General features: G+C 37.1%; 1 protein-coding gene across 1 annotated transcript; it reads left to right on the forward strand.

Annotated features, from left to right (window-relative positions):
- Positions 1 to 80: 80 nt before the first annotated feature.
- LOC139141492 (sorting nexin-16-like) lies at positions 81 to 12,534 on the forward strand. Its single transcript, XM_070711090.1, has 12 exons — positions 81 to 202; positions 589 to 706; positions 2,743 to 2,829; positions 3,076 to 4,498; positions 6,302 to 6,359; positions 6,629 to 6,676; positions 7,178 to 7,393; positions 8,252 to 8,391; positions 9,407 to 9,635; positions 10,355 to 10,478; positions 10,735 to 10,784; positions 11,581 to 12,534. The coding sequence occupies exons 2-4, from the start codon at positions 602 to 604 to the stop codon at positions 3,193 to 3,195; spliced, it is 312 nt and encodes a 103-aa protein (XP_070567191.1). The 5' UTR covers positions 81 to 202; positions 589 to 601; the 3' UTR covers positions 3,196 to 4,498; positions 6,302 to 6,359; positions 6,629 to 6,676; positions 7,178 to 7,393; positions 8,252 to 8,391; positions 9,407 to 9,635; positions 10,355 to 10,478; positions 10,735 to 10,784; positions 11,581 to 12,534.
- The last annotated feature ends 9,555 nt before the right edge of the window (positions 12,535 to 22,089 follow it).

A 22,089-nucleotide genomic window follows, 5' to 3' on the forward strand; every position in this document is an offset into this window, starting at 1 on the left:
AATGTATGCCGTCAAATTGGGAAAAGGGGGTTTCCAGTGATGTCAGTCAGCTTTATAATAAAAAATCGAAATATAGACGCATACTTCGACGGTTATTGTGAGAGTAACGTCAGCGCTAACGCGTATCAACTATGATTTTGGTGTTGAGCAGACTCGCTTTAGAATATCAGCCGGCGTGTATCTGCTTATTTTTGTCAATCAGGTAATTATACACCCTTACCATCCGACAACTGCATATATGAACATTATCTCTAAGGCGTGGCCAAATAGAGTCCCGATGTCGTTGTTTCAGATTTTTCCAAGATAATCAGCATCCTGCTTGCGTTGAATAACAGGGGTTTATTTCATTATTTTCGTCTCAGAATATGGCATCTTTGCTTTTACAAGTTTCCCCCTCTCTGGTTGCACTCTCTCCAGCTACATCTAGTCGGCCTCATATGACTTTTCCCTGTTCCCCCCCCCCCCCCAATTTTGTCGTTTGGTTTCTGTCTATTTCTGTATTTCCATCCGTTTTCTTTGCCAGTGGCCATTCGTTTAGCTTCGTCAGCTTTACTAATTCTGCTTTTTATATTTGTATATGATTGGCAGGAGATAGCCGAAAATGTCGTCTTTCATCGCAAGCGATACTGATACCGTGATGGGAGCACGAATCGTAGAGGCACATATCATAGGCGATAACTTGAAGGAATTAAATGGTAGCGGCACAGTAAGTATATTATTACACCATATGTACCCCAGGTTACTTGCATCGCGGAACGCGCACCATCGGCATTTGCACTGCAGTGCGATACTAAAACATCATGCCATAAGGGACTGCTCAGTTTCTTCGGCCGGGGGGGGGGGGTAGATTATTTTTTGCCGACGTCAAAACATTAATAAAACAACAACAACAACAACAACAACAACAACAACAACAACAACAAAAAACAGAGTGACACGACCTATTCCAAAGCGACAGAGGTTTAAAATATGTAAAAAATATGTCTGATTTATTAAAGTTACGCGCTTTCGCGCCGAAAAATGCAAACTGGATGATTGAATTCGTGACCGGCACGATGCATTTTAAGCAAGTATGAGCCCGTGTCGAAATTCAAAAACACACTGACACCTCTCCTCCCATTAGGCAGTTCACAAACATGGTGACTCCCCCCCCCCCCCCACTCATCACCAAAATCAAAACAAAATGACTCCCCATGAATCCACCATCCCCAAGGCCGAAGAAAGTGACCAGTCCCTAAACTTATGTTAATGAGGACTTGCGACCCGGACTACTTTTCTTTGTGAACAACTGGTATCTTATATGCAAACCGAAAATGGTCGTCTGCAAGCTGTGCTTATCAAGAGAAACATCAAAGAAAGATTTCAAAGAAGATAGCCATGACAACCACAGCTTACTTAATAGTTTATTAAGAGAGAAATCACGTTTCTAAAAGTTTCGATGTAATTTAGGCAGCAGTGTTGTTAATAGCCCTTATTTCTTTTCCTGGCGATCACGCCAGTTCCGACAAGCTCCATTTCCTTCGCGAAATAATAATAAAATGTAATACGTGATTTGTATTTCTTTGTTGCTTATATTTCTACGTGTTTTAAAGGAATGTACGTAAACCCTGTAAATTAGCTATCTGTTCTGTTCTTTCCCGCCGCGATTGTAGTGAAGGGCTTGAGCGCGACCTACTCGAACCTTTGACCCGTAAATATATGTAAAGATTTACTAATTTGTAAATTTTCGAATCCAATCGAAAATTTCTGAATTAACCAGTTTGAATGGGGTAAGGCATAAACTGTTAATTATTACAAAGTAGGACCTTGGTACATACGGGTATCATTCACCCAATCATTCGCCTACTCGATAGCTCACGCATTCACACAGCATGATATGCCGCAGCACGAGTAAAAAACTTTAGTAACCTCAAAATGCTGCGCAATGCCCTAGGGTTCTGTTATTATTACATATGTTCCTTTGATTTAGCGAAAGATTTCGCGAATCTTTAAATATGACTTAATAAAATGTGTAAAACAAAAGGCTTTCACAGACATGTAGAGAGGACTTGCTGTGGAAGCTGCCTGCCTTCCCTCTTATAAACAATTTACTACATGGGACTCGCCATACTGTGGTGTCCAATCCATGCCAAAATTAATGTTTGCAGTTTTTTATTTTGCTATTCTGAATTCAATTTTAGCACTCAGCATTGTATTCTAAATTTAAATTTACAAAATTTAAAATAAGATATCGTCTCACCAAATTTCGTATTTATTGTAAGTGATCATAAATTTGAAATTGAACTTGGCAGAGACAGCAAGACCTCGCGTGAAAGACCGTGTCATAGATGTGATTCCAATGAAATAGATTGTGAGTGGCATTTGTTATTTTGACGGAAGAAATTTGATGAAGACAGAGAAACGGTTTTCAAAAAGATACCAGTCAATATTACAGGTTAAGGGGGCGCTGAACTTAACACGGCGTACTGTGCTTGTTAACCCAAGACTAAAATGAAATTTTATAAGCACTATCCAGTATGCTGTCACCCTATTCTTGACGGTACGAGTGTTAAATTTGTGTTCATAGGACTCTTCACTGACCTTGGGGGCGATATATTGACATGTCCTTTTTGAATCAAAGGCAAGAACTGCTGACATTGCGATGTAAAGCTATAGTATAGCAAGGTACAATAACCGCAGTAGTATCGGTTGATAGGACTTTTTATTGCTCATTTATTTTGTTGTGTTTGCAATTCAACACAGGTATTTTTCACAATAGAAGTGAAAAGCGATGGACCTAGATGGACAGTCAAGAGGAGATACAGCGAGTTTAAAGCATTATTGGACCAGGTGAGTTATGTGGACAAAATATACAACAATTACTTTGTTGCCCTCTTCACTTATACCCTTGCCAGCTTTCTCGACGCACTGTACATCTTTACTCACTCTCTCTCTCTCTCTCTCTCTCTCTCTCTCTCTCTCTCTCTCTCTCTCTCTCTCTCTCTCTCTCTCTCTCTCTCTCTCTCTCTCTCTCTCTCTCTCTCTCTCTCTCTCTCAAATACCTTCTACCTATCCACTGACCCATCATCCCACCAGTTGAAAAAGGACTTACCAGGTGTGAGCTTTGATTTCCCGGGGAAGCTTTACCTTTTCGACAATTATGATACAGTTTGTTACCCATTTATTTTGGGCATCCAACAAAGAATTTTCAGGTAGAAGGCGATTTTACGATTTCTTTGCAAACCGAATTGTGTCCTTATCAACAGGAGGGGAAATGGTCTTGGTAACTCAGCGTCTCTACTGGGCGTGGCGCTTCACTTCTTCTCCTGGTGGAAGTGTACCGCCACGCACAGCAGAGAGGGTGGGTCACCGAGCCCAGTAGCAAAGAGCTGACAGAAATTTTATCATCTTCTGAAATTTTAATTTATTTGTTCGATGTGTAACATTGAAAGTGCCAATGGGTGAACAGATAGTGTGATCTATTGGTTTTCGAGTTTGCCAATTGGAAGGGCAGTGTAGAGAGCTTTTGTCGTCGGCTGGTCGCTTTTGGTTCAATACTGGCGAAGGCCCCTGTAAGCATTAGATATTCTAAATATTCTTGATATTCTAAAAAATCTAGCAGATGGACGTTGGAGCATTTTTTTTTCCCTGCCTCCCTCGAATTACTTTTTTGTACTCTGCGAATTCTGGAAACCTTTTTTTACTTCCCTCTCTGCGGAATCTGTTCTTTTTCGAGAGCGCATGCGAGCGCTTAAATGCCAATTAATTTCATCAAAATATGGTAAAACATCTTTATTCCTTTTGGAATGGTAGTTGAGGATCTAGTTCTCAATTAAGTGTGTGACCTTGCATTATTAATTACATTTTCATATATCTCAACCTGTAGAATAAGCACGGTCTTCGGTTTGAGAGAAGAACACAATACCATTCCGTTTCAATATATGCTTATAATAGCTACCTCCCAACAGGGCAGCAGAGCGTATATAGATTGTGTGGGGTGGATGGGAAGATTATCAATGTTGTTCCTCAATTTGGGTGACTAATACTAATAATGAAATTTAGCCATCTACATAAAAGACATGTTACTGTAAAATAATTGCTCTATGAAGTGCTGCCTTTCCTGGAGTGAAGAATTCATATACTAGTGACCACGAAAACTACATTGTACACAAGGGTGCTATATTTGCCGCATCAAGATCGTGAGTTAATTACCTCGACAGTCTCATCAATGATTTTTCTGGACCAGTTACTTTTCAGATGATAAATAACTAAGCCTAACGATCATTTTAGCCGAGGTACTGATCGTTCAGGCATTCATCACTTTTCTTGTTTAATATTATTGTACTCCGGTACTATATGCATATCAGATGGCCGAAGCGTGAGCTACTTCTACTAGTTTAAAACTATTAACAAAAATCTAACATGACTTTCTTTGTTCGCAAGAAAAAATAGAGAAAAGGAAGGAAGGTTTAGAACTGCTTATTCAAAATTTGCTTGATAACAATAAACTGCGTAACAGGTAAGCTATTCCCTAACGTATTCGTAATGTCGGGTACAGACTTAGCTACTGGTCTCGGTTACTAGAGCCCCGAAGTGTAGTCTTGGTACCGAGACTAGCTCTGCTACACGATTTATCCATTTACATGAACGTGAAAGAGATACGTCAGGAATTTCTGCAGTGACGTAAGTCTTTTTTCAAGTAGATGGCGTTCCGGTTTGACGGGAGACTACTCTTTCCATTTCAGCTTAACACGTACAAAAAATGATATGTGCTTATATTGACAGCTGCATTTGTCATGGGAACAATACAGATACGTTCATTTAGGTGATATTGGGCGATAGTCATCCACACTGAATGATGCACGCATATCACGGTGCTCTCTACTCGCAAGTATCGGAGTACAGAGCACAATGATACGCGTGCATCATTCCGTGTGGATGGGCGGCTTACGACATGCCAAATGTAGCAAATGTTTTTACTTGCGAATGTTTAGTACGGAAATGCAAACGTAAATACTACACGTGCACGTTCACGTAAAAGTTGTTGCCGACCCGTTTAATATACCGAGTAATTATGTCAGAGGGAGCCTTCAGCTTATGAGGGGCCGGCAATGCGGAGGAAATCGGAAGATGTCCGCCATGTAAAATGTAACCCTTCCTGGTACCCGTACCTAAAATGTGACTCTTTTTTACAATTAGAAAAGCATTATCCACTCGCTCCAAAATTGAAAGCTTAAAATGCGAGTTTGACTTTATACCAGTACTGCTTCACCCCATAGACTCACATGTTTACCCTGACCTAAACACCCTCCTTCAGTCAAGGACATTCGATATCAATAATCAGACATATATAAACGCACAGGTATAGCTAGCTTTGTATTGGAAAAATTAGGCCCAGGGGCACCAAAGCCCTTTTTACTTCTCATATTAGGAGAATGTACATTATTATATGATGTCCGAAAAACTTTGTATGACCTAGACTGAAACATGCATGCTGTTGTATTTATTGAAAAAGGTCAAAGGTCGCCTCTACCTCCAACTATACATCTAACACACAATCAAATCTTGGCCACTGGTTAACAGTATAATCGTTTTAGTTGGTATGCACAAGGTACATTTACTTAGTCATATATATCTGGCGATTGTTAATTTTCCTAACTGCACACATTGCTTTTGCCTAACTGAGCCATGCATCCATGCACACATCAATTAGGCCATAGAGAAAGATAGATAGTCTATGTTACTCTGTGATTAGGCCTATATTGTTTTTTGTCTACCTATCCTATAATCGACAAACAACATAAAAAAAATATTACTCAAAATAATTAACGACATACATCGATTCGCCAAACGGAATAATTTTGATTCTGCTTTTTAACTATTTTCAAAACCAACTAAAATTATTTCGTCGAAAATCCTCTAATCCGAGAATCAAATGTAGTACATGAGTATCATAATCACATACGCACAACATTTAGAATTGCTACGGGATGCTATGGCTTATAAAACTTAAAACCTCGACTGCTACTTGTCGAAATTTAAGACAAACTAAATTAGGTATTCCTCTTTTGCCAAGGAAAAGTTAAACATTATCAATTTCAATTTATTTCGAGCGAGATTTTAAAATATGGGCCGAATGTTTACATCAGACACTTGATATACACAGAACGAGTGAGCGCAACATTTTGCCGGCAAAAACTTTCTTCTTTCACAATATTCATCCATGGAATCTTGGCAAGGGAATATTCATAGTAATTGAGCTAGAGTGGTAAAAGTAATATTTCAACCGTATAACAAAGTGCATTTTGATTTTCCTTGACAGCGATTCTGTTCGGAGCTTTTTTAAGAAAGATCCAGAAGAGTCAAGAAATGATGAGCAGGTATAGAAATATCAATCAAAACATTTCACCGTGAGAGTTAGTCGGGTACTCATGATCACATAATGTTACATGTTGCTTTTTGTTGAAATGAACAAATTAAAATTCTGTCAAGTAACTCAGATTACTATGAAACCGATTCCATTTTATCAAAGACTTTACTCATCTTATAATGATCGGCCGTGCAATCAATCACGCTGAATAATGTTAGGATGTAACGGATAAATAAAAGGTCATTGAAAAATAAAAAAGATTTGTCGATCATTTTTCAGGTAGCTCCTGTTGTTGGCGAGGTGCCCGGACACCACCAGAGGAATATGGTTTGTTGGCTAATGTTTTTCTGTTCTTGTCTGCATCATATATAATTTAAATACATGTGCATGTCATATATTTGTGATTCTGATATTTTATTTATGTACTCAAAATCATTTTGTTGCAAATAAAACTGTTTTGAAGCCCCTTGACACGTTATAAATGACTATTTTCGCCATATCCTGAACAATTAAGAAAACACTAAAATCATGTTTTATTTCAAAGCACGGGATTGTTTTTTATCTAAACTTTTTCTCGAACTATTAGTCTAATATTTGCTACTGTAAATTGAATGACAGTCGAGAATTTCAGTTTTAGGTTAACCCTTCACCCCAGTTCCTGTATACAGGTCAACTTTACCATAGAAAACAATGGATTTGGCACAAACCATGGTGGTGAAAGGGTTAAAGAAGTAAACATGCACTGTGATGATGCATTTCTGGCAACCCAGGGGTAGGTAATGCAATTATTTGCAACATAGTTCCATTTTGTTTACCATTACATTTTAGATTACTCTGGACATCAACAAAGGGACTCAGCGCGAGTGGCTAGCGTTATAGACCCCGTCTCCTCAACTGACAACCAGTTTACTCGTGGGAATATTAATCTACAGCAAGACCAAGTTCAAGCAATGATGAATGAAATTGAAAGTGTCAAGGAGGAGACAAAACGAATATCAAAACATATTCAAGGGATAGAAGATGGACTTCTGAGTATGACGAAAAGTACGTATATCGGATTTGTAGATTTTTCCCGAGCTTGCCTCGTAAAATTAGATGTTGTACTTTTTGCACGCGATCATGGGGAAATGCTATCGAGACTCAGTATTGTAAACCTCCGTTTTTACCCTATTTTTCGCTGTCTTCTACTGATTAGGAACAAAAATTCTAAACTAGTTTCTGCATTGCATGTTTCCTCCCGTCCAGTTACTGATCCACTATGTAAGTTATACGGTTGCCTGTGAAGCATCAGCTTCACAGGCAGACGAGAATTGATTAATTTGTGGGTAAATTCGGTGGATTAAGTCGATGAGTGAAAAGACTGGTACTTCCGGTGTTCACTTCATCAACATTACTCACCACTACACAGATAGGTCACCAGCAGGAACGACCAAGCAACTGAATAGTGACTCAAAACTGCAAGGTGGGCAAGGATAATTATGGAGGTAGTAGCTCTCTCTATTACTTCCATTAAATTATTCACATCATGCGGGAAGTTTTTTTTTATATCTTTATCTGGATTTTTAATCTGAATGTAATCTTTATCAATGTGAAATGCTGCATGCTTAGAGAAAAGTTTGGGTCCCTTGTATCGTGATAACATTTTCTATTATCTCGTTACAAACCTAGGGACATGTGGGGATGGGGGGCCGTACATCTCCGCAAAGTGGTCAACAAGAGAAATTCGACCGTATGGCTATTTTAGTGATTGGACGCAAAGTGAAAGGATGCAGCCCATGCTGTCAACGCATTGTGGCACATGATAAGTGTTGAACTTTCTATTCTCTGATATTAAGCCACATGAGCCATGACGCCGCCTCCAAAATTCAAGAATAGTTATTTATTGATCCCTGTTCTCTCCAGGTCGACAAGGACCAACGGAGTTCAACATTCGTGCACATAACTTACAGATGAGTCACGGACGCAACACCATTTATTCAGGAGAAGGACGTGATCATGCAAACCAAAGGACCCAATAGATGGATACGTGATCGCCGAACGAGGTATTTTAAGAGATAATTGTCATTGCTGTTACCATTCTTTCATAATATATTGCTCGTAATTGTTTAATGTACGTGTGCTTTTACGGAATGAGTTGCATGCATATACTAGTAGTATAAGACGTCTGTTTAATTTGCCTTGCTTTAGGTGAGTGACTACATAAAAAGTAAAAATATTTTCATTGTCTTTATGATTGCATAATCATGCTATAGGGTACAGTGAGTAGACAAGAAACACCATGAGTAAATGCCTTCCCGCCTCCACTTTCTTAGATACATGGCATTGCAGACATGAAGAATATGTCAGCCTGAGGCTACTGATTAGGACTGAGACATCGCTGTTTCTAGCAGCGTAGAGTTCTAACGGTCTTTGCAAATGACCTTGGTAGTGCTGACCATGCGATAAAAGTATACAATAATGTATTTATCAAAAGTATATAGAAAAACTGCTGGCTCAGAAAATAATCTTGCCACTTTATTTTGAAAAATCTACCACGGTAATCCACTTTCTTAATTCACTTTTAAATATCCACATAGCCCACATAGCCCCTTCCTTAAAGTGCGAAGATACACTGTCGTTCACGTAATAAAGTACTGCAGCGGCAATGAAATCACGTGAATACGAATTTTCCGGGCTGTGGTAATAGATTTCCCGGAAGCCCTTGATCCTATCGGTCAACAAACACACCAAGGTGTCTGTCACTTTTTGTAACACACCTTATCCAAAATCTCCTTCGTGATTCGACGATTTACAGGCAAACGGTACATGTCACTTTGGCACTGATACCTGCAAAAAGTCAGTCGTTGTTACTAATTCGGAAACTCTAAACTGTTTGGTTCACACAGTTCGAACAAAATTTGGATGAAGGGTGTTACAAAACACATAATAACTGGTCATATTCTCTGAACAGCACATACGTGTGTTTCTCTCGGGCATAGTATGATTCGCCGAAACAGTCTGTTTTTTTTCTTTGTCGGGCCTCCTGAAACAAACCTTTATATAATCTCATTATTCTAGAGCACGGAGTGACAAACGAAGAATATGTTCTGCGGCTAGACAAACGTGACAGTCCAGAGTACGAGGAAATTGGCACTCTAGTGTCAGAGCTGTGTACATCTACCGGACCTTCACAGCAATCACACTTACCATTTCCGCACGAGGAAGAGGCGGATCTACACCTCGCCCAAATTTCCCCATACAGGGACAAATCAACGAGGCCTGTGATGACAGTATCCGTGATCAAGAGGTAGATAGTCCGGGTAGATACCATAACAGTAAATTACGGAATTGCTGGAATACCAGGCATAGAACTATACAGGGTGATGGAAATTCAGCCTTAACATTACATCTCACGAGTTTAGCTATTTTCATTTGAGTGTATTCGTCTGTTACCCGAGGTTCTTAAAATTACATGTCAAGTCACCCCTTTGTTGAGGTTGAGACTGTAGAATTGTACATGATGCTCACATATATATCCTCTGATATTTTATTTATGTACTCAAAAAGAGCCAACATACCACTATTTTTTACTGTGGTTGTGGTCAGATCACTAGCTTCAGAAAGGGTATGTGATCAACAATTACGTCTAGAAAGGGAGAAGAGATAGTTTGAAACAACACAGTTCATTGGAAATACAGATTTCAAAATTAATACAAACATATAAGCCATGCTTAAGGGCACTTTTTTCGATCTCAGAGACCGGCTTTGCTTTTGGTAATGAAACGATTACAGAGGTTTGTCTGTCTATTTATCACAATCGGAACTGTGGCGCATAGTCTAAAGTGCTCCAGCGGTAAAAGTGATATAGCCACAAACGCCACTTTAACTTCAACTTTATAAGACAAATGCATTCAGAACAGAGCACAAATAAACATCGTGAATTTTATTTTTTATTTTCATGTCTCTTGGCCAGAAAATATTAAGTGGCTACTGTTTCCTGACATATTATTATTGTTGTGGTTTAAGTCACTGATAGAGTCCGGCAGCCAAAGAAACAGGAACAAAACTCAGTGGATGAAGCCAACAGAAGTTCCCAAAACAAGGACGGAGACAGAAGATGTGACAAGAAAGGACGAAGGAAAAAGAAGAGGTAAGTAGTGGATATTTATTTCTGCAGTAAAAGTGCAGTCCATTTGACATGGTCCTATCATAATAGACCTTGGACCCTCGCTCCAAGTTCTTTAGTTCAGCGCAATACAGAACACTCTAATCACATGCAAGATCCGCTAACTTAAATATCACGATGATGGCATAAGTATTTTAAAAGCTCGCAAACGAAATATATATATATCCTATTTTTTATATATTTTTCATATTTTAATGCAAGTTGATGTGGTATCTTACAGGCGTTTTCTCTGTATAATACAGTGAAGTAAAGGCTGGACTTATCAAAAAGGTGGTAGAAGTTTTCACTATTTTATTCCCTCTAATCCTCTAATAACACTTTTGGAACATTGTTTTGCTTCCGTGGCATAGGTCATAGAATGACGTTTTTTACAGATTTAGACGGAGTATGATAAGACGATCTGCTAATGCTACTCAGTATTCACTTAAAACCGATTATATCGAAGTTTTGTAAGTAGTTACACACCTACGTCACAGTATTTGTATCAAGAAAATCGTACTGTAAAATGAGGCGTACACTAAAGTTGAAAAGGAGTGACCGTTACATTTCAGAGGGGGAAGTCGAAATTGAAAACCTGAGCAGGAAAAAATTGCTACCTTTCAAAAGAATAACATCCATGTGAAGATTTGCTGGAAAATGTTGATAAAAATATATGAACGCCCCTCAAAATGTAAAGAGAATGAAATGGTGTGTTGATATACTGGCTACCCTGATAAGTCTTAGAGGTAGATTCAACAAAAAATAGTATTAACACGATTGGAACTAATTTAGGATAATTGGATGGTAAAGTAAAGTCGTTTTAATCTGCAAATGTAAGCTCATCTGCTTTTCTTTTTAGGTTACACACTTGTTTTATGAGTAATTTGTAATATTGCAACATTCAGCTATATGGCACCTAACAGTGTTGAATAATTTGAAAAATATGAAGATCCAATTATCCCGAATTAATTCCAATCGTGTTCATTTGATTTTCATTTTTATGTTGTCTAAACGTTAATTCTCCTATGTAATGAGTCGCTTTCAAATAAATATGTTAATTAATTCATTTTGACTTCATATCTCGCAGGTATTCGAAAGGAAAAATTCCATGCAGTATGAAATTGTGCAGAAGTTCTACTGAAATTCTTTTATAGGGATGTCATACTCTTCTTGAAAACGATACCCACTGCCACGGCATAGCTAGACAAAGGATTGTTTGAAAGGATATAAAGAGTTGTATATAAGAGTCAACTTTTCAGTTCGTTTGTCATTTTTGGGATATTTTCACTTTCAAACAAATACTTTTTCTCATTTGTTTCGCTAAATAATGTTAAAGAACAGATTATTTAGATTTGCCAAGACAAAACACTATGTACATTACGCAATGTTACTGTTTCCCGAATATGTATAGTTTGCAACAAGAACATTCGGCATTACGCATATTACGTTGTACTACCTATGTTGGACAAAATGTTTTTCGGCATGATGTTAGGAGTGGGACTCAAGTTTGCATTGTACAAAAAGGTCAACATAAATATGGAAAATGTTTCGAAAGTTAAAGTGAAAGAATTTATATTTTGTCGGATTTGTAAGTAGTTATAAAGTTACTCTAGTGTTTATTATAAGGGGCTTATGGAATGAAAGATACGCTTACATTAAAAAAGGATGAGGAATTTGAAAGCAGCGAGAAACATGTAACTGAGCCCATCAGACAGATGCAGTTAATGACGTGTTGAGGATATTGATGAAATGTCATCACAAAGGTTACATATCTCTTCCTTCTAGCAGTTCTCCCCATTACATTGTAAGATTAGAAAGCATTCGGTTATGATGGCCAGGGATGTGCGGAAGAGGAGTCATCTCTGATTGGAAAACGGCTATAGAAGTGTTTTTTAAAAGCGCATAGATCGTAACTGCCAGCAGAGTGGAAATGAAGAATTCGATCTCTGCAAGAGCTAGCCGAGGTAATGCAAGCCAAAGTGTATACATGCAAGATACAAGCAAGATGTTAAAACTTACCCCTTCTACTGTCTATAGTTGAACGCAGACCTGGCTTTTCTTTTAGTTGAACGCAGACCTGGCTTTTCTTTTAGTATTTAGAAATTTACTTTGGGCTGTTGGATAGTTTTATTGTCGATATCTAACCGTTATTCAAGAAAAAGCATAAAATCTTGTCTTGAGAAATACAAACACAATACAATCAATGAAAAGTGTCATTAGTATATCAAGTTTTTATCGTTACGTAGTATAGTATCAAAATATGTTAAATATCAAATATATTTATTATTATTATAAGAGATATTGTGAGTGTGTTAGCGGTGGTATAATGGTACAGCGGCTAGAATACCCCCTCGCTCGTACGGAGGTCTGTACTTTGACCTGGCTGCAGTACTATTTCCTTGAATGGAGCAAGGCATTTTCGGCTCTTATCAGGAGCAGTGGGTACTTTTGGCCACGTCATCATCCATTCTAATCACCCCTACCATGGGTTTAGCAAAAATGTCCGTCCCAGGGGTGGGGACGAGAAGTGTCTTTGTCTCATCCACAGAGAAGGGTCTCAGCACAGGTTTCTTCGTGCTATTGTTTTATACGTCGTCAGACTATGATATTGCGAATAAAGGTTTATGCTACCAAACTTGGGTGTATTGGTATACTAGTATATCTAGAAATGTTGCATCAAATTTGATGAAACGTGGTACAGATGTTGATCTTCCAGTCGTGTTATGGCATGCAAAGATATTTAGTAATTGGCTGATATGTCAAGAAATGGTTAATCAAATTTCATGAAAGTTGGTACAGATGTTGAGCTCACATTGCTTTAACATTGAATAAAGACACTTAGCAATTTTAATTTAAATAAATTTCTAATTTATGTATTTATATATCATCCCATAGTATCATCCCATTCGTCCTGTAAATCAAAGAATTGATTGATATCTGCCGTGACCGGTAATTGAAAAAAATGTTCCTATTTACCTTAATTGCTTGTTTCACTCAAAATAGTTCGTAAGACGATGAAATGGCTGTAAAACAGAAACTATAATCTGCACGGTCTATATGTTGTATGATATTACTTCTTAGCTGGTGTGTGTGCAGAGAGTTCAGTAGAAGAGCTCGCTATATTGCAAAACTCTAGCAAGTGTACATTTCAAAGTCAACGTAAGAGAGTGTAACTATGGCTGTATCAAAGGGGATTCAAAAAGCGTGCTAGGCTTAAAATGGATATTAGATGGTGTTGGTGAGGCAGTCTACAGAATTGTAAAGACTCTATGATTTTTCCTCGCCATTTGATGTATACAAACATATACACTAAGAAAATCTGTGAACAAGCCTAAATGGAGACCTTCCTCAATGACTATCTGTTGACTGTCACTATTGAATGTCTTTCAATGCAAAAATCATATACGAGAAGATATGTTTGTCTCTAAGTTTGTACTCTCAGTTTTCTCTGTCACCATATTTTGTTTGTTTTTGTTTCTGTGCGTTTTGAAAAGTTCAATTCTAAAAAATTAGTGAAAGCATTGTCAAACTACCATGGCTAAAATAAGCAAAAGGGATATGAGGGTATCATAACTACAATAATATAATTATATGTATTAAATTTTAATTAGTAAGCAAAATGTTCCTCAAATTTCAATTTTTCACATATCTATTACATTGAATTTCTAAATTTGTTGTTGTCAATTTCAGACAAGTGCCAATATTCATGATGGTGGGTGCCCATGGCCCTAGTAATTGATCTAAATGTAAAATGACTTTTACATTGGCATTTGTTCATAAATGGCTGTAGTCCAAAGGGTTGTCTCATAGTATTGTGCGACCACTAATTGTCTCCAAAGCCTTTGGAAGTGGATTCAGTGCTGTATTTATGTGGTCAGGTAAGCGTCATCTCCATGTGTTATTAAAAAAACAAAAGTCTACAAAAACTGCAAATGTTATCTCCAAGATGTCTTTAATTATTTCACAAAATCACACTGAAACACAATTTAAACACCCAGGTGCATTTTAAAGACAGAAGCACTCCAATCACTCTGCTATTGCCAGTATAAATGTGTACTGTATTTCACCATTTGCCACCAGACATTGTCAGTGATAAGAGAACATTCAGTCACTTTTAAGTAAACACTTCGTAAAAGGATATAGTTAGACATTGGTGACCTATACCCTAACCTCTTAGAGGTCACACTAGTGTACCGTGTGCATATCTAAGTATGCATGGTCAGTATGCAGGCTATTCCAATAGCCGTACTTGTATGTCTGTTGGCTACGCAGCCTTATTTACTCCAGAGCCTGTATAAACAACAACTGCGCACTCCCAACATAGAGCTATCTATCTAAGTATTTCTCTGAATATGTCAGAAATTCTTCTACAAGTGTAAAACTGCAGGTTGTTTTGTTTTTTTCCAAGTGGAAAACTTCAAAATCAAGTAAAAACTCAAACTACCAGTTTATTGATCAAGTGTGATGTGATGGTCAAATTATGAATTTCTCTACTGTACCATATACCACCTTAGTTTTGCAAAAGAGCAGTCATTAGCTTTTATTAGCATATGAGAGTTATGTAGTTTAGGTAGCACGCTCACCGAACGTGAAAGACTTAAACTTTTGTTCAAACTTTCCTCAATGAAACTTACAAACATACTCTTACGAAATCAAGAATAAAAAATTGGTATCTGTGCAAAGTTTGGGACTAGAGAAACAAATTACCTTGCATTTATCAATACTTGAAATTTATAATGGCCACCATCGCTGTATTAAATCAATGAGGAAAACTATAATTTCGAATACTAAGACAGTAAAACTTTTTCTAACTCGAAAAGCTCTGCAATTAGCCCCCACAAGTGGTAAATAAGATATGTTGAAAATTTGAGAGTCTAAATGTCTGTCCCCAAGGTGCATTCCAGCTGAAGTCACGGCTTTTATTTATCTTTTTGGCCGTATAGCAGGTTAAGGATATATTTAACTACCAATCATATCAAACTCCTGTCTGTTGTAAGTCGCCTTTCAAACCGTAAAAAAGTGAAAAATGATGCCAAAGGTCAGAAGTGCCATTTCAGCCCTTTTAGGTACATATTCATATCAATTAAGTCATGCAACTGTACTCAACCAGACGCAAATGGCATCTAAAGTGAATTATGGTCTCATTTACCCGTATTGTGTAATAATGGTGTCGACATTTTCAATCTGGTGTAGAATTACGATTACTTATTATCCTGACCTCTGACCTCTATCATGTCAAATTTTAGTTTGGATTACGAATGCAAGACTACACATCATTTTTATAATTGCATACAGTTCTCGATTTCTGGAACGTAGTGGGACCAGAGAAATTACAACAGTAAATTCATGATTTAACAAAACAAGCTGGTATGGATGACATCTTTTTCGTGGTCATTGTTAATATTTGAATTACCTATATATTGTAGAGATACACTGCACAAATTGACTATCTTTGGTTGTATGAACAATATCAATTGACAACCGAAAAAAATTCATGAAGATGTGATATTGCTCGGTTTATTGATCATGTGTGATGTAATGACAGCCACTACCGTATTAAAGTCACTTATTTCCTATAAGTGGTTGATAATTGTTGTGTTTGTATCAGTTTTGCTTCCGTGTTTCAATGGTTTCAATTTCTGTGTATAAGTTGAAATACATTGTCTTGTGAGATAAAATGAGTGTTCCATGATGTAAATCATACTCCTTATTTATTACCTTTACTATCTCTGTACAATCTCCCAATCCCACTTTATCCTTCATAAAGAAGGAAGATTCCAATGGGATTGGAACAGATAGCACCTTGAAGGCATAGTGAATTGTAAAAAAACTGATAATAGTTCCCCGCTGTAATCAGTTTGCAGACAGGAACATCGCATGGGAAACTTACAAACAGATATCAACTTTTGTATATAATTCCTTCTGGTATCCGTACTAATTAGCAAATTTTGTACAACAATCTTTTCCCTACGTAAATTTTCAAAATGATTAAAAGCTGTATTTTCGTGCAATGGCAAAGATATAAAGCCTGTGTTCTGGTTAATGATCCCACAACTAGACTTGTTGAGAAAAAATTGTAACGCAAATGTATGTACTTGCACCTGAAAACATGTTTGGTAAGTGAAATGCAACATCAGCTATAAATAATTTCATGTAAGAAAGTAGGTATTTGCCCTAATTGTTTTGTTGTCATTTGTACATTATGCATGTACAACAGTAACTAACTTTTCATTGAATCGTTTTTTGAGTGCTGTATCTAACTCACTCTTCTCCAAACCATTATGTCATTGTTGCCTGTAAAAGGTGCAATGGGCTGGTCAAATTACATATCACTCTCTGCACTCTGCAAAGAGGCAATCGTTGTGATTACAATACGGCAGAAACTATTCAAAATCAGCTCTTCAACCAGTTTGACATTGAGGTAAGATAACCTATCGCAGAAACTTACGCAAAAAATACAATTTTGACGTAACTGCAAAAAGGTATTGTTATGCCATGTAGGGACTTATCAGACTGTGCTGTTACACTCTATAGTTGGATATTGATTTCCATTGTTTTGTGGCAGTATTCCAGAACTTTCAATTAAAGATTGCTGAAGAAGAGACACCAGTCTCTGTAACCTGTAGAACACAGTAGCTTTTTCAGAGACCTTAGAAAACTAGTATTAAATTTTTTGGTTGATAACAACTTAAAATAGCAGTAATGCCAAGTTCTATTTTTTTTGCTTTTGGCAGGTCCCTGTCAAATCTGTTCAAGGATGTCTCTATGTGAGGATATCAGCACACAATGAGATCCAAGATTATCAACAACTCAGCGATGCAATTCTTATGTTAACATAAAGTGACAATGAAAAGTTGCAAACCAAAATTTACCAGCAATAAAGGACATGTTCAAGTACTTTTAGAAATTCTTTCGTTTTGCCTGTTATCGTGATTATTTTCAATCTTTGTACGCGATTATTATTTCAAGGGGCAGCCAGGTAGCTCGTTCAAGACATTGAAAATACAAATATTTTTGCATGAGGCCAAAATAGAGTTATTTCGGGTCAGTGCGTGCACACTTGAAAACCTTTTGTGTCAACCTTTTCTTTTTGTTTCTGTGGAGCAGAAATCAGCAACGGAGAAACTGAAGTATTTAAGTTGCAAGATGATGTGCTTTATACAACTTACCATTTACTTTGACATTAACAAATAACAAGAATCCAATACATGACATAAAATATAATTTTTAACTATGTTTTCAAAATATATTGAAGGATGAGAACATAAAAACGTAACAGAATGGGGTGATTAGCTTTTATCAGAAAGAAGAATTGATTTGGACGAGGGGAAGAGAAATGTTTTGAGGAAAATTGCAACTTTTAAGGACAGTGAAAGCTCTTTCCAACTGTCCTCCTGTCGCAATATGAAAATGTTGCCCTCCATTTCACTAGTATTCCCCTCTGTCCTCTTTCCCAGCAAAAGCCAAGTTCCTATTGCCGAGACTTTTCAATTTCGCTATATTGTCCTGCCCTCCCCATTGACAAACCTCCTCCTCAAAACAACTGAATTGCTCAGTACTGGCTTGATCAAAGTTCATCGTGACTATGAAATATTGACACTCGTTGGTATGAGAAAAAATGCACACACTGAAAAACGATCTTCTCTAGAAATGCCTTCTTTTTTGCAGTTTTGTTAGTTATCCCTGTGGGTACTTTTTTCCTTAAAGTTAAAATTTCTTGTGAAGTGTTGCCCTGATTTTGAGAAGACTAATAGGAACTGCCTGCGCGAGTATTCATGGGATTACACGAGACAAAATGCTCATGTATTGCTGTGCAAGTACAGATCCTTGCATAAACATACATAGAAAAGCAGGTGTGTCTATGCCCATTTTGCTGTCTATCAGATTACTTAGAATATGATGTGTGTAGTGTACCATATAAGGGATGTTCAGAGCCCCATACGCATCCATGGTTATCAGGCCACAGCAAATGTGTTTGCACATTGGGTGTGCTCAATTTTTTGATGATGAGATCACCCTGCATCGACAGTTATTAATCTTTTTTGAGACGTGAAGGTCCTGGTACCTTAAGACTCGCAACAAGAATTTAATCTTTGGTAAGCAGCCCACAATAGTTCTTACCCTTATAATTGTGCCACAAAATGTTGTGACATTCAGTCACCTCTCTGAAAACATATCATGAGAGGATATATTTAAACATTTATCAAGGTATCAGTGACAAGTAGCGCCAACCTTTTAGAGGTAACTTGATGCAAAAGTCGGTGCTTACCATCTTAGTTATTTTACTGTATATATCAAAATTATGCTTCTGAAAAGACAGCATCATACTTATTGTGGTGATATTCTGTGTCATGGAAAGCCTCAAAATTAGCCATGAGTATAAATACTGTTGATTATGTGTGATGTGAAAATCAAATTATGTTTTACTCCACCATTGACCGCAGCTTAGATTTTCGGGTCAAGACAGCAGCCTCAAGCTCATTAGCATATGTGTTTGTTGGGTCCAGAAATTATACTGCTGCTTTATTATCCGTTCTAGCTGTATTTAGAAGGTGAAGATATGTTTGACTACCACTCGCAATGTTTCTGTCTGGAATAAGATGCTTTAAATTTCAAATAATACCAAATTTTGAAATAAAAATGCCAGAAGTCAGTACATGCTGGTGGTATTTGACCTTTGAAGGCACACACAAATACATAATCAATCAATTTATTATGACAACATAGAAGTGACGACTAAACTTAAATATTGTCTCATTTTCCCGTTTTGTTTGAGAGCTGAATCAACAACTGTGTACCAATTTTATGATGAAGGATAATGTTTGATTATACTATGACCTCTATCATGTCACTTTTATTTTGAATCAGGGTTACAGGACTACACATCATTCCTATCATTGCATACAGTTCTTGATTTCTGGAACGCAGTGGGACCAGAGAAAATACAACACTACCTTCATGATTTAGTAAAGCAAGCTGGTATGGATGACATCTTTATCATGGTCATTGTTAAAATTTCTGTTACCCATGTATTGTAGAGATACACTGCACAAATTGACAATCTTTGGTTGTGTGAACAATATCAAATTCACAGCAACAAAAATCAAATATTGCTTGAATGTGCATGTAAAGTTAAACTTATCCAGTGTTCAAAATTACACCTCTTGGTATTTCAAAACTATGCTAGTGTTCTTTCATCAGTTAAACCTGACTTCCTCGATACTGCCACCGTATTCACTGAATAAGCAGCGGCTTTGTTCTGTTTGTATCAGTTTTACTTCCTTGTTGCAATGGTTTCAATTTCTGTTTAATATGTAGGGTAAACCAGATCCTTTTGTGAGATTGCGGATCAGTGTTTCAAATCATACCCTATTTCTCATCCATATCTTATCCTACTTAGAGTATGAAGGCTGCTGGGAGCTGGAAAGTAACTTACACTTTGAGGGCATAGTGGATTGTAAAAACCTGATAAACATTCTGTACCTCCGTCAGGTCACCTGGTACAAGGCAGAAATAAAGACAAACCATGCTCATATGCAGAGTACACATTAGTAGCCTGGAACAAGGTGGAAATACCCTTAAGCAAAATCTTCTATAGAATTCTATTGAATCTTATTTTTTCTACAGAATTTAATAGGAAACGCTGCCAAAACATTTTAAACTTCACGCGGTTAGAACAGTGAGGGATGTAGAAAAAAATATTGCTGTAAAGAATGGAACTCTTGAGAAACATTTGTCAAAATGGAAAAAATTATGTGTAGAGCTGTGAAGTTTCATTTTTTCTGCTGTGTAGATTTTTCGCGTTGTTTCTCTTTGTTGCTTGTTAATTTTTTGTCAGCTTCGTGTTACTGATTTGTCTCTGTTTTTTTTTTTTTGTCTGTTAATAAAATAAATAAATAAATAAAATGAATACACATTAGCCTGGAACAAGGTGGAAATACCCATAAGCAAAATCTTCTATAGAATATTGAATCTTGTTTTTTTCTGCAGAATTTAAATACTAGGAAACGCTGCCAAAAACATTATAAACTTCTAAAGAACTATCGATATCTGTACAATATCTATAAGCCATATATAGAACTCTATAGAATTACACATTCTGTTTCGTAAGGGTAACTTCCACCCCATGCACTTTAAGACAAACACATAAATAATTCTTAAAGGACAAGCTCACTTTGTACGTAGCAAATTTGCTTTGATCATGGATGACGATAGGGAAATGAACATGTTTAATTATCAGCTACACTATGAATATATTTCAAAGTTTGTCAACATGGGATCTGTATAACAACTGTGAAGTGGATCTGCTTGTAGAGATCACTGCCGATGATTTGGTTATCCATAGATAACACTATATGCAGAATGTCAAGATCTATATGAAGAACAAAATACATTTTAAATCACAACAAAGAAATCGGCATACATTTTCAATTGCATTTAATCTGCCTATGTGTATGGTTGCCGTCCATCCATTAGATTTACGTTGTTAGTTTTAGAGGTCAGCCGACCAGCTTATTTTGAATAGCAGCACACAGAAATGTTTATGCATGGAAATATAGGATATTTTTAAGGATGTCTAAATTTTTAGAGGAAGATGACAACTACTTGCAGTTGTCCTCCAGCTATGATACGAAAGATATTCTCTCACAGGCTCCAACCCACTAGTTTCCATAAGAAAAGTTCAGCTCTGCCCTTTACCCAAGCAAGCTTCCTGCCGCCCATTCCTCATACCGCATGGTCTGCCCAATAGCATCACTCCTCTCAAAAACAACTGAATATACATTCACATTGTGTTCAAAGTCCGTCTGGCCATTTCCTTACATGCTGTAAAAGACAAAATGCGAAAAGTAAGCAGTTCATCATGATGCTGAAGAAATCTACATCCGACAACTTGGAAAATGCTTTCAATCTTTTATTTCGTATGCAGTATCTGTGGTTGGTCCTGTAATTTTTCCAGAAACAACATTGTATTCTTGCGGATGTAGGACTAATCCGTATATGATCGAAGCAAACTGTTTACGTCTGGGATGTAATATATGACGCTGATCTTATATTTGCATCGCAAATAAATACATGTATACATACTTATAGGAAAGCAGGTTTCTACTACATTCATGTTCGTTTTGGTTTCAGTGGTTTTCTGGTACTTATCTGAATTTCTGGTTTATTCGATTACCTGGAATATGAGGTTGTAAACCGTACCATGCACTAGATATACAGTGCCCTACTGCTTACAAATAGTGACATTCAGGCTGTCTCCCTGTAACAAAAGTGTCTCCACATTGGGTGTGCACAATTCTTTGACGGTGAGATCACCATTTTCAGACCTGCAGGTGCCATAGGTCTAAGTGTGTGGCTGCAAATTAGTTCTACCAGACGGTCAAAGTACAAGTCACCTTTTCAACTTTTTCTGAAAGGTAAACAAACACTCTAAATGTTCTGCTGCATCAAAGTCCCTCCACTGTGGCTGCATAAAGTTTCATGGCTGGGGCTTTTTAAAGTTATGATAAATTTTCTCAGTCGTGCATTTTATGTCTCTTAAAATGTTACCGTATTTGTTCAATCGGTACGAGGGGAGATTTTCAATAATGCGAGT

The sequence above is a fragment of the Ptychodera flava genome, chromosome 10, assembly GCF_041260155.1.
Source record: "Ptychodera flava strain L36383 chromosome 10, AS_Pfla_20210202, whole genome shotgun sequence".
NCBI lineage: Eukaryota > Metazoa > Hemichordata > Enteropneusta > Ptychoderidae > Ptychodera > Ptychodera flava.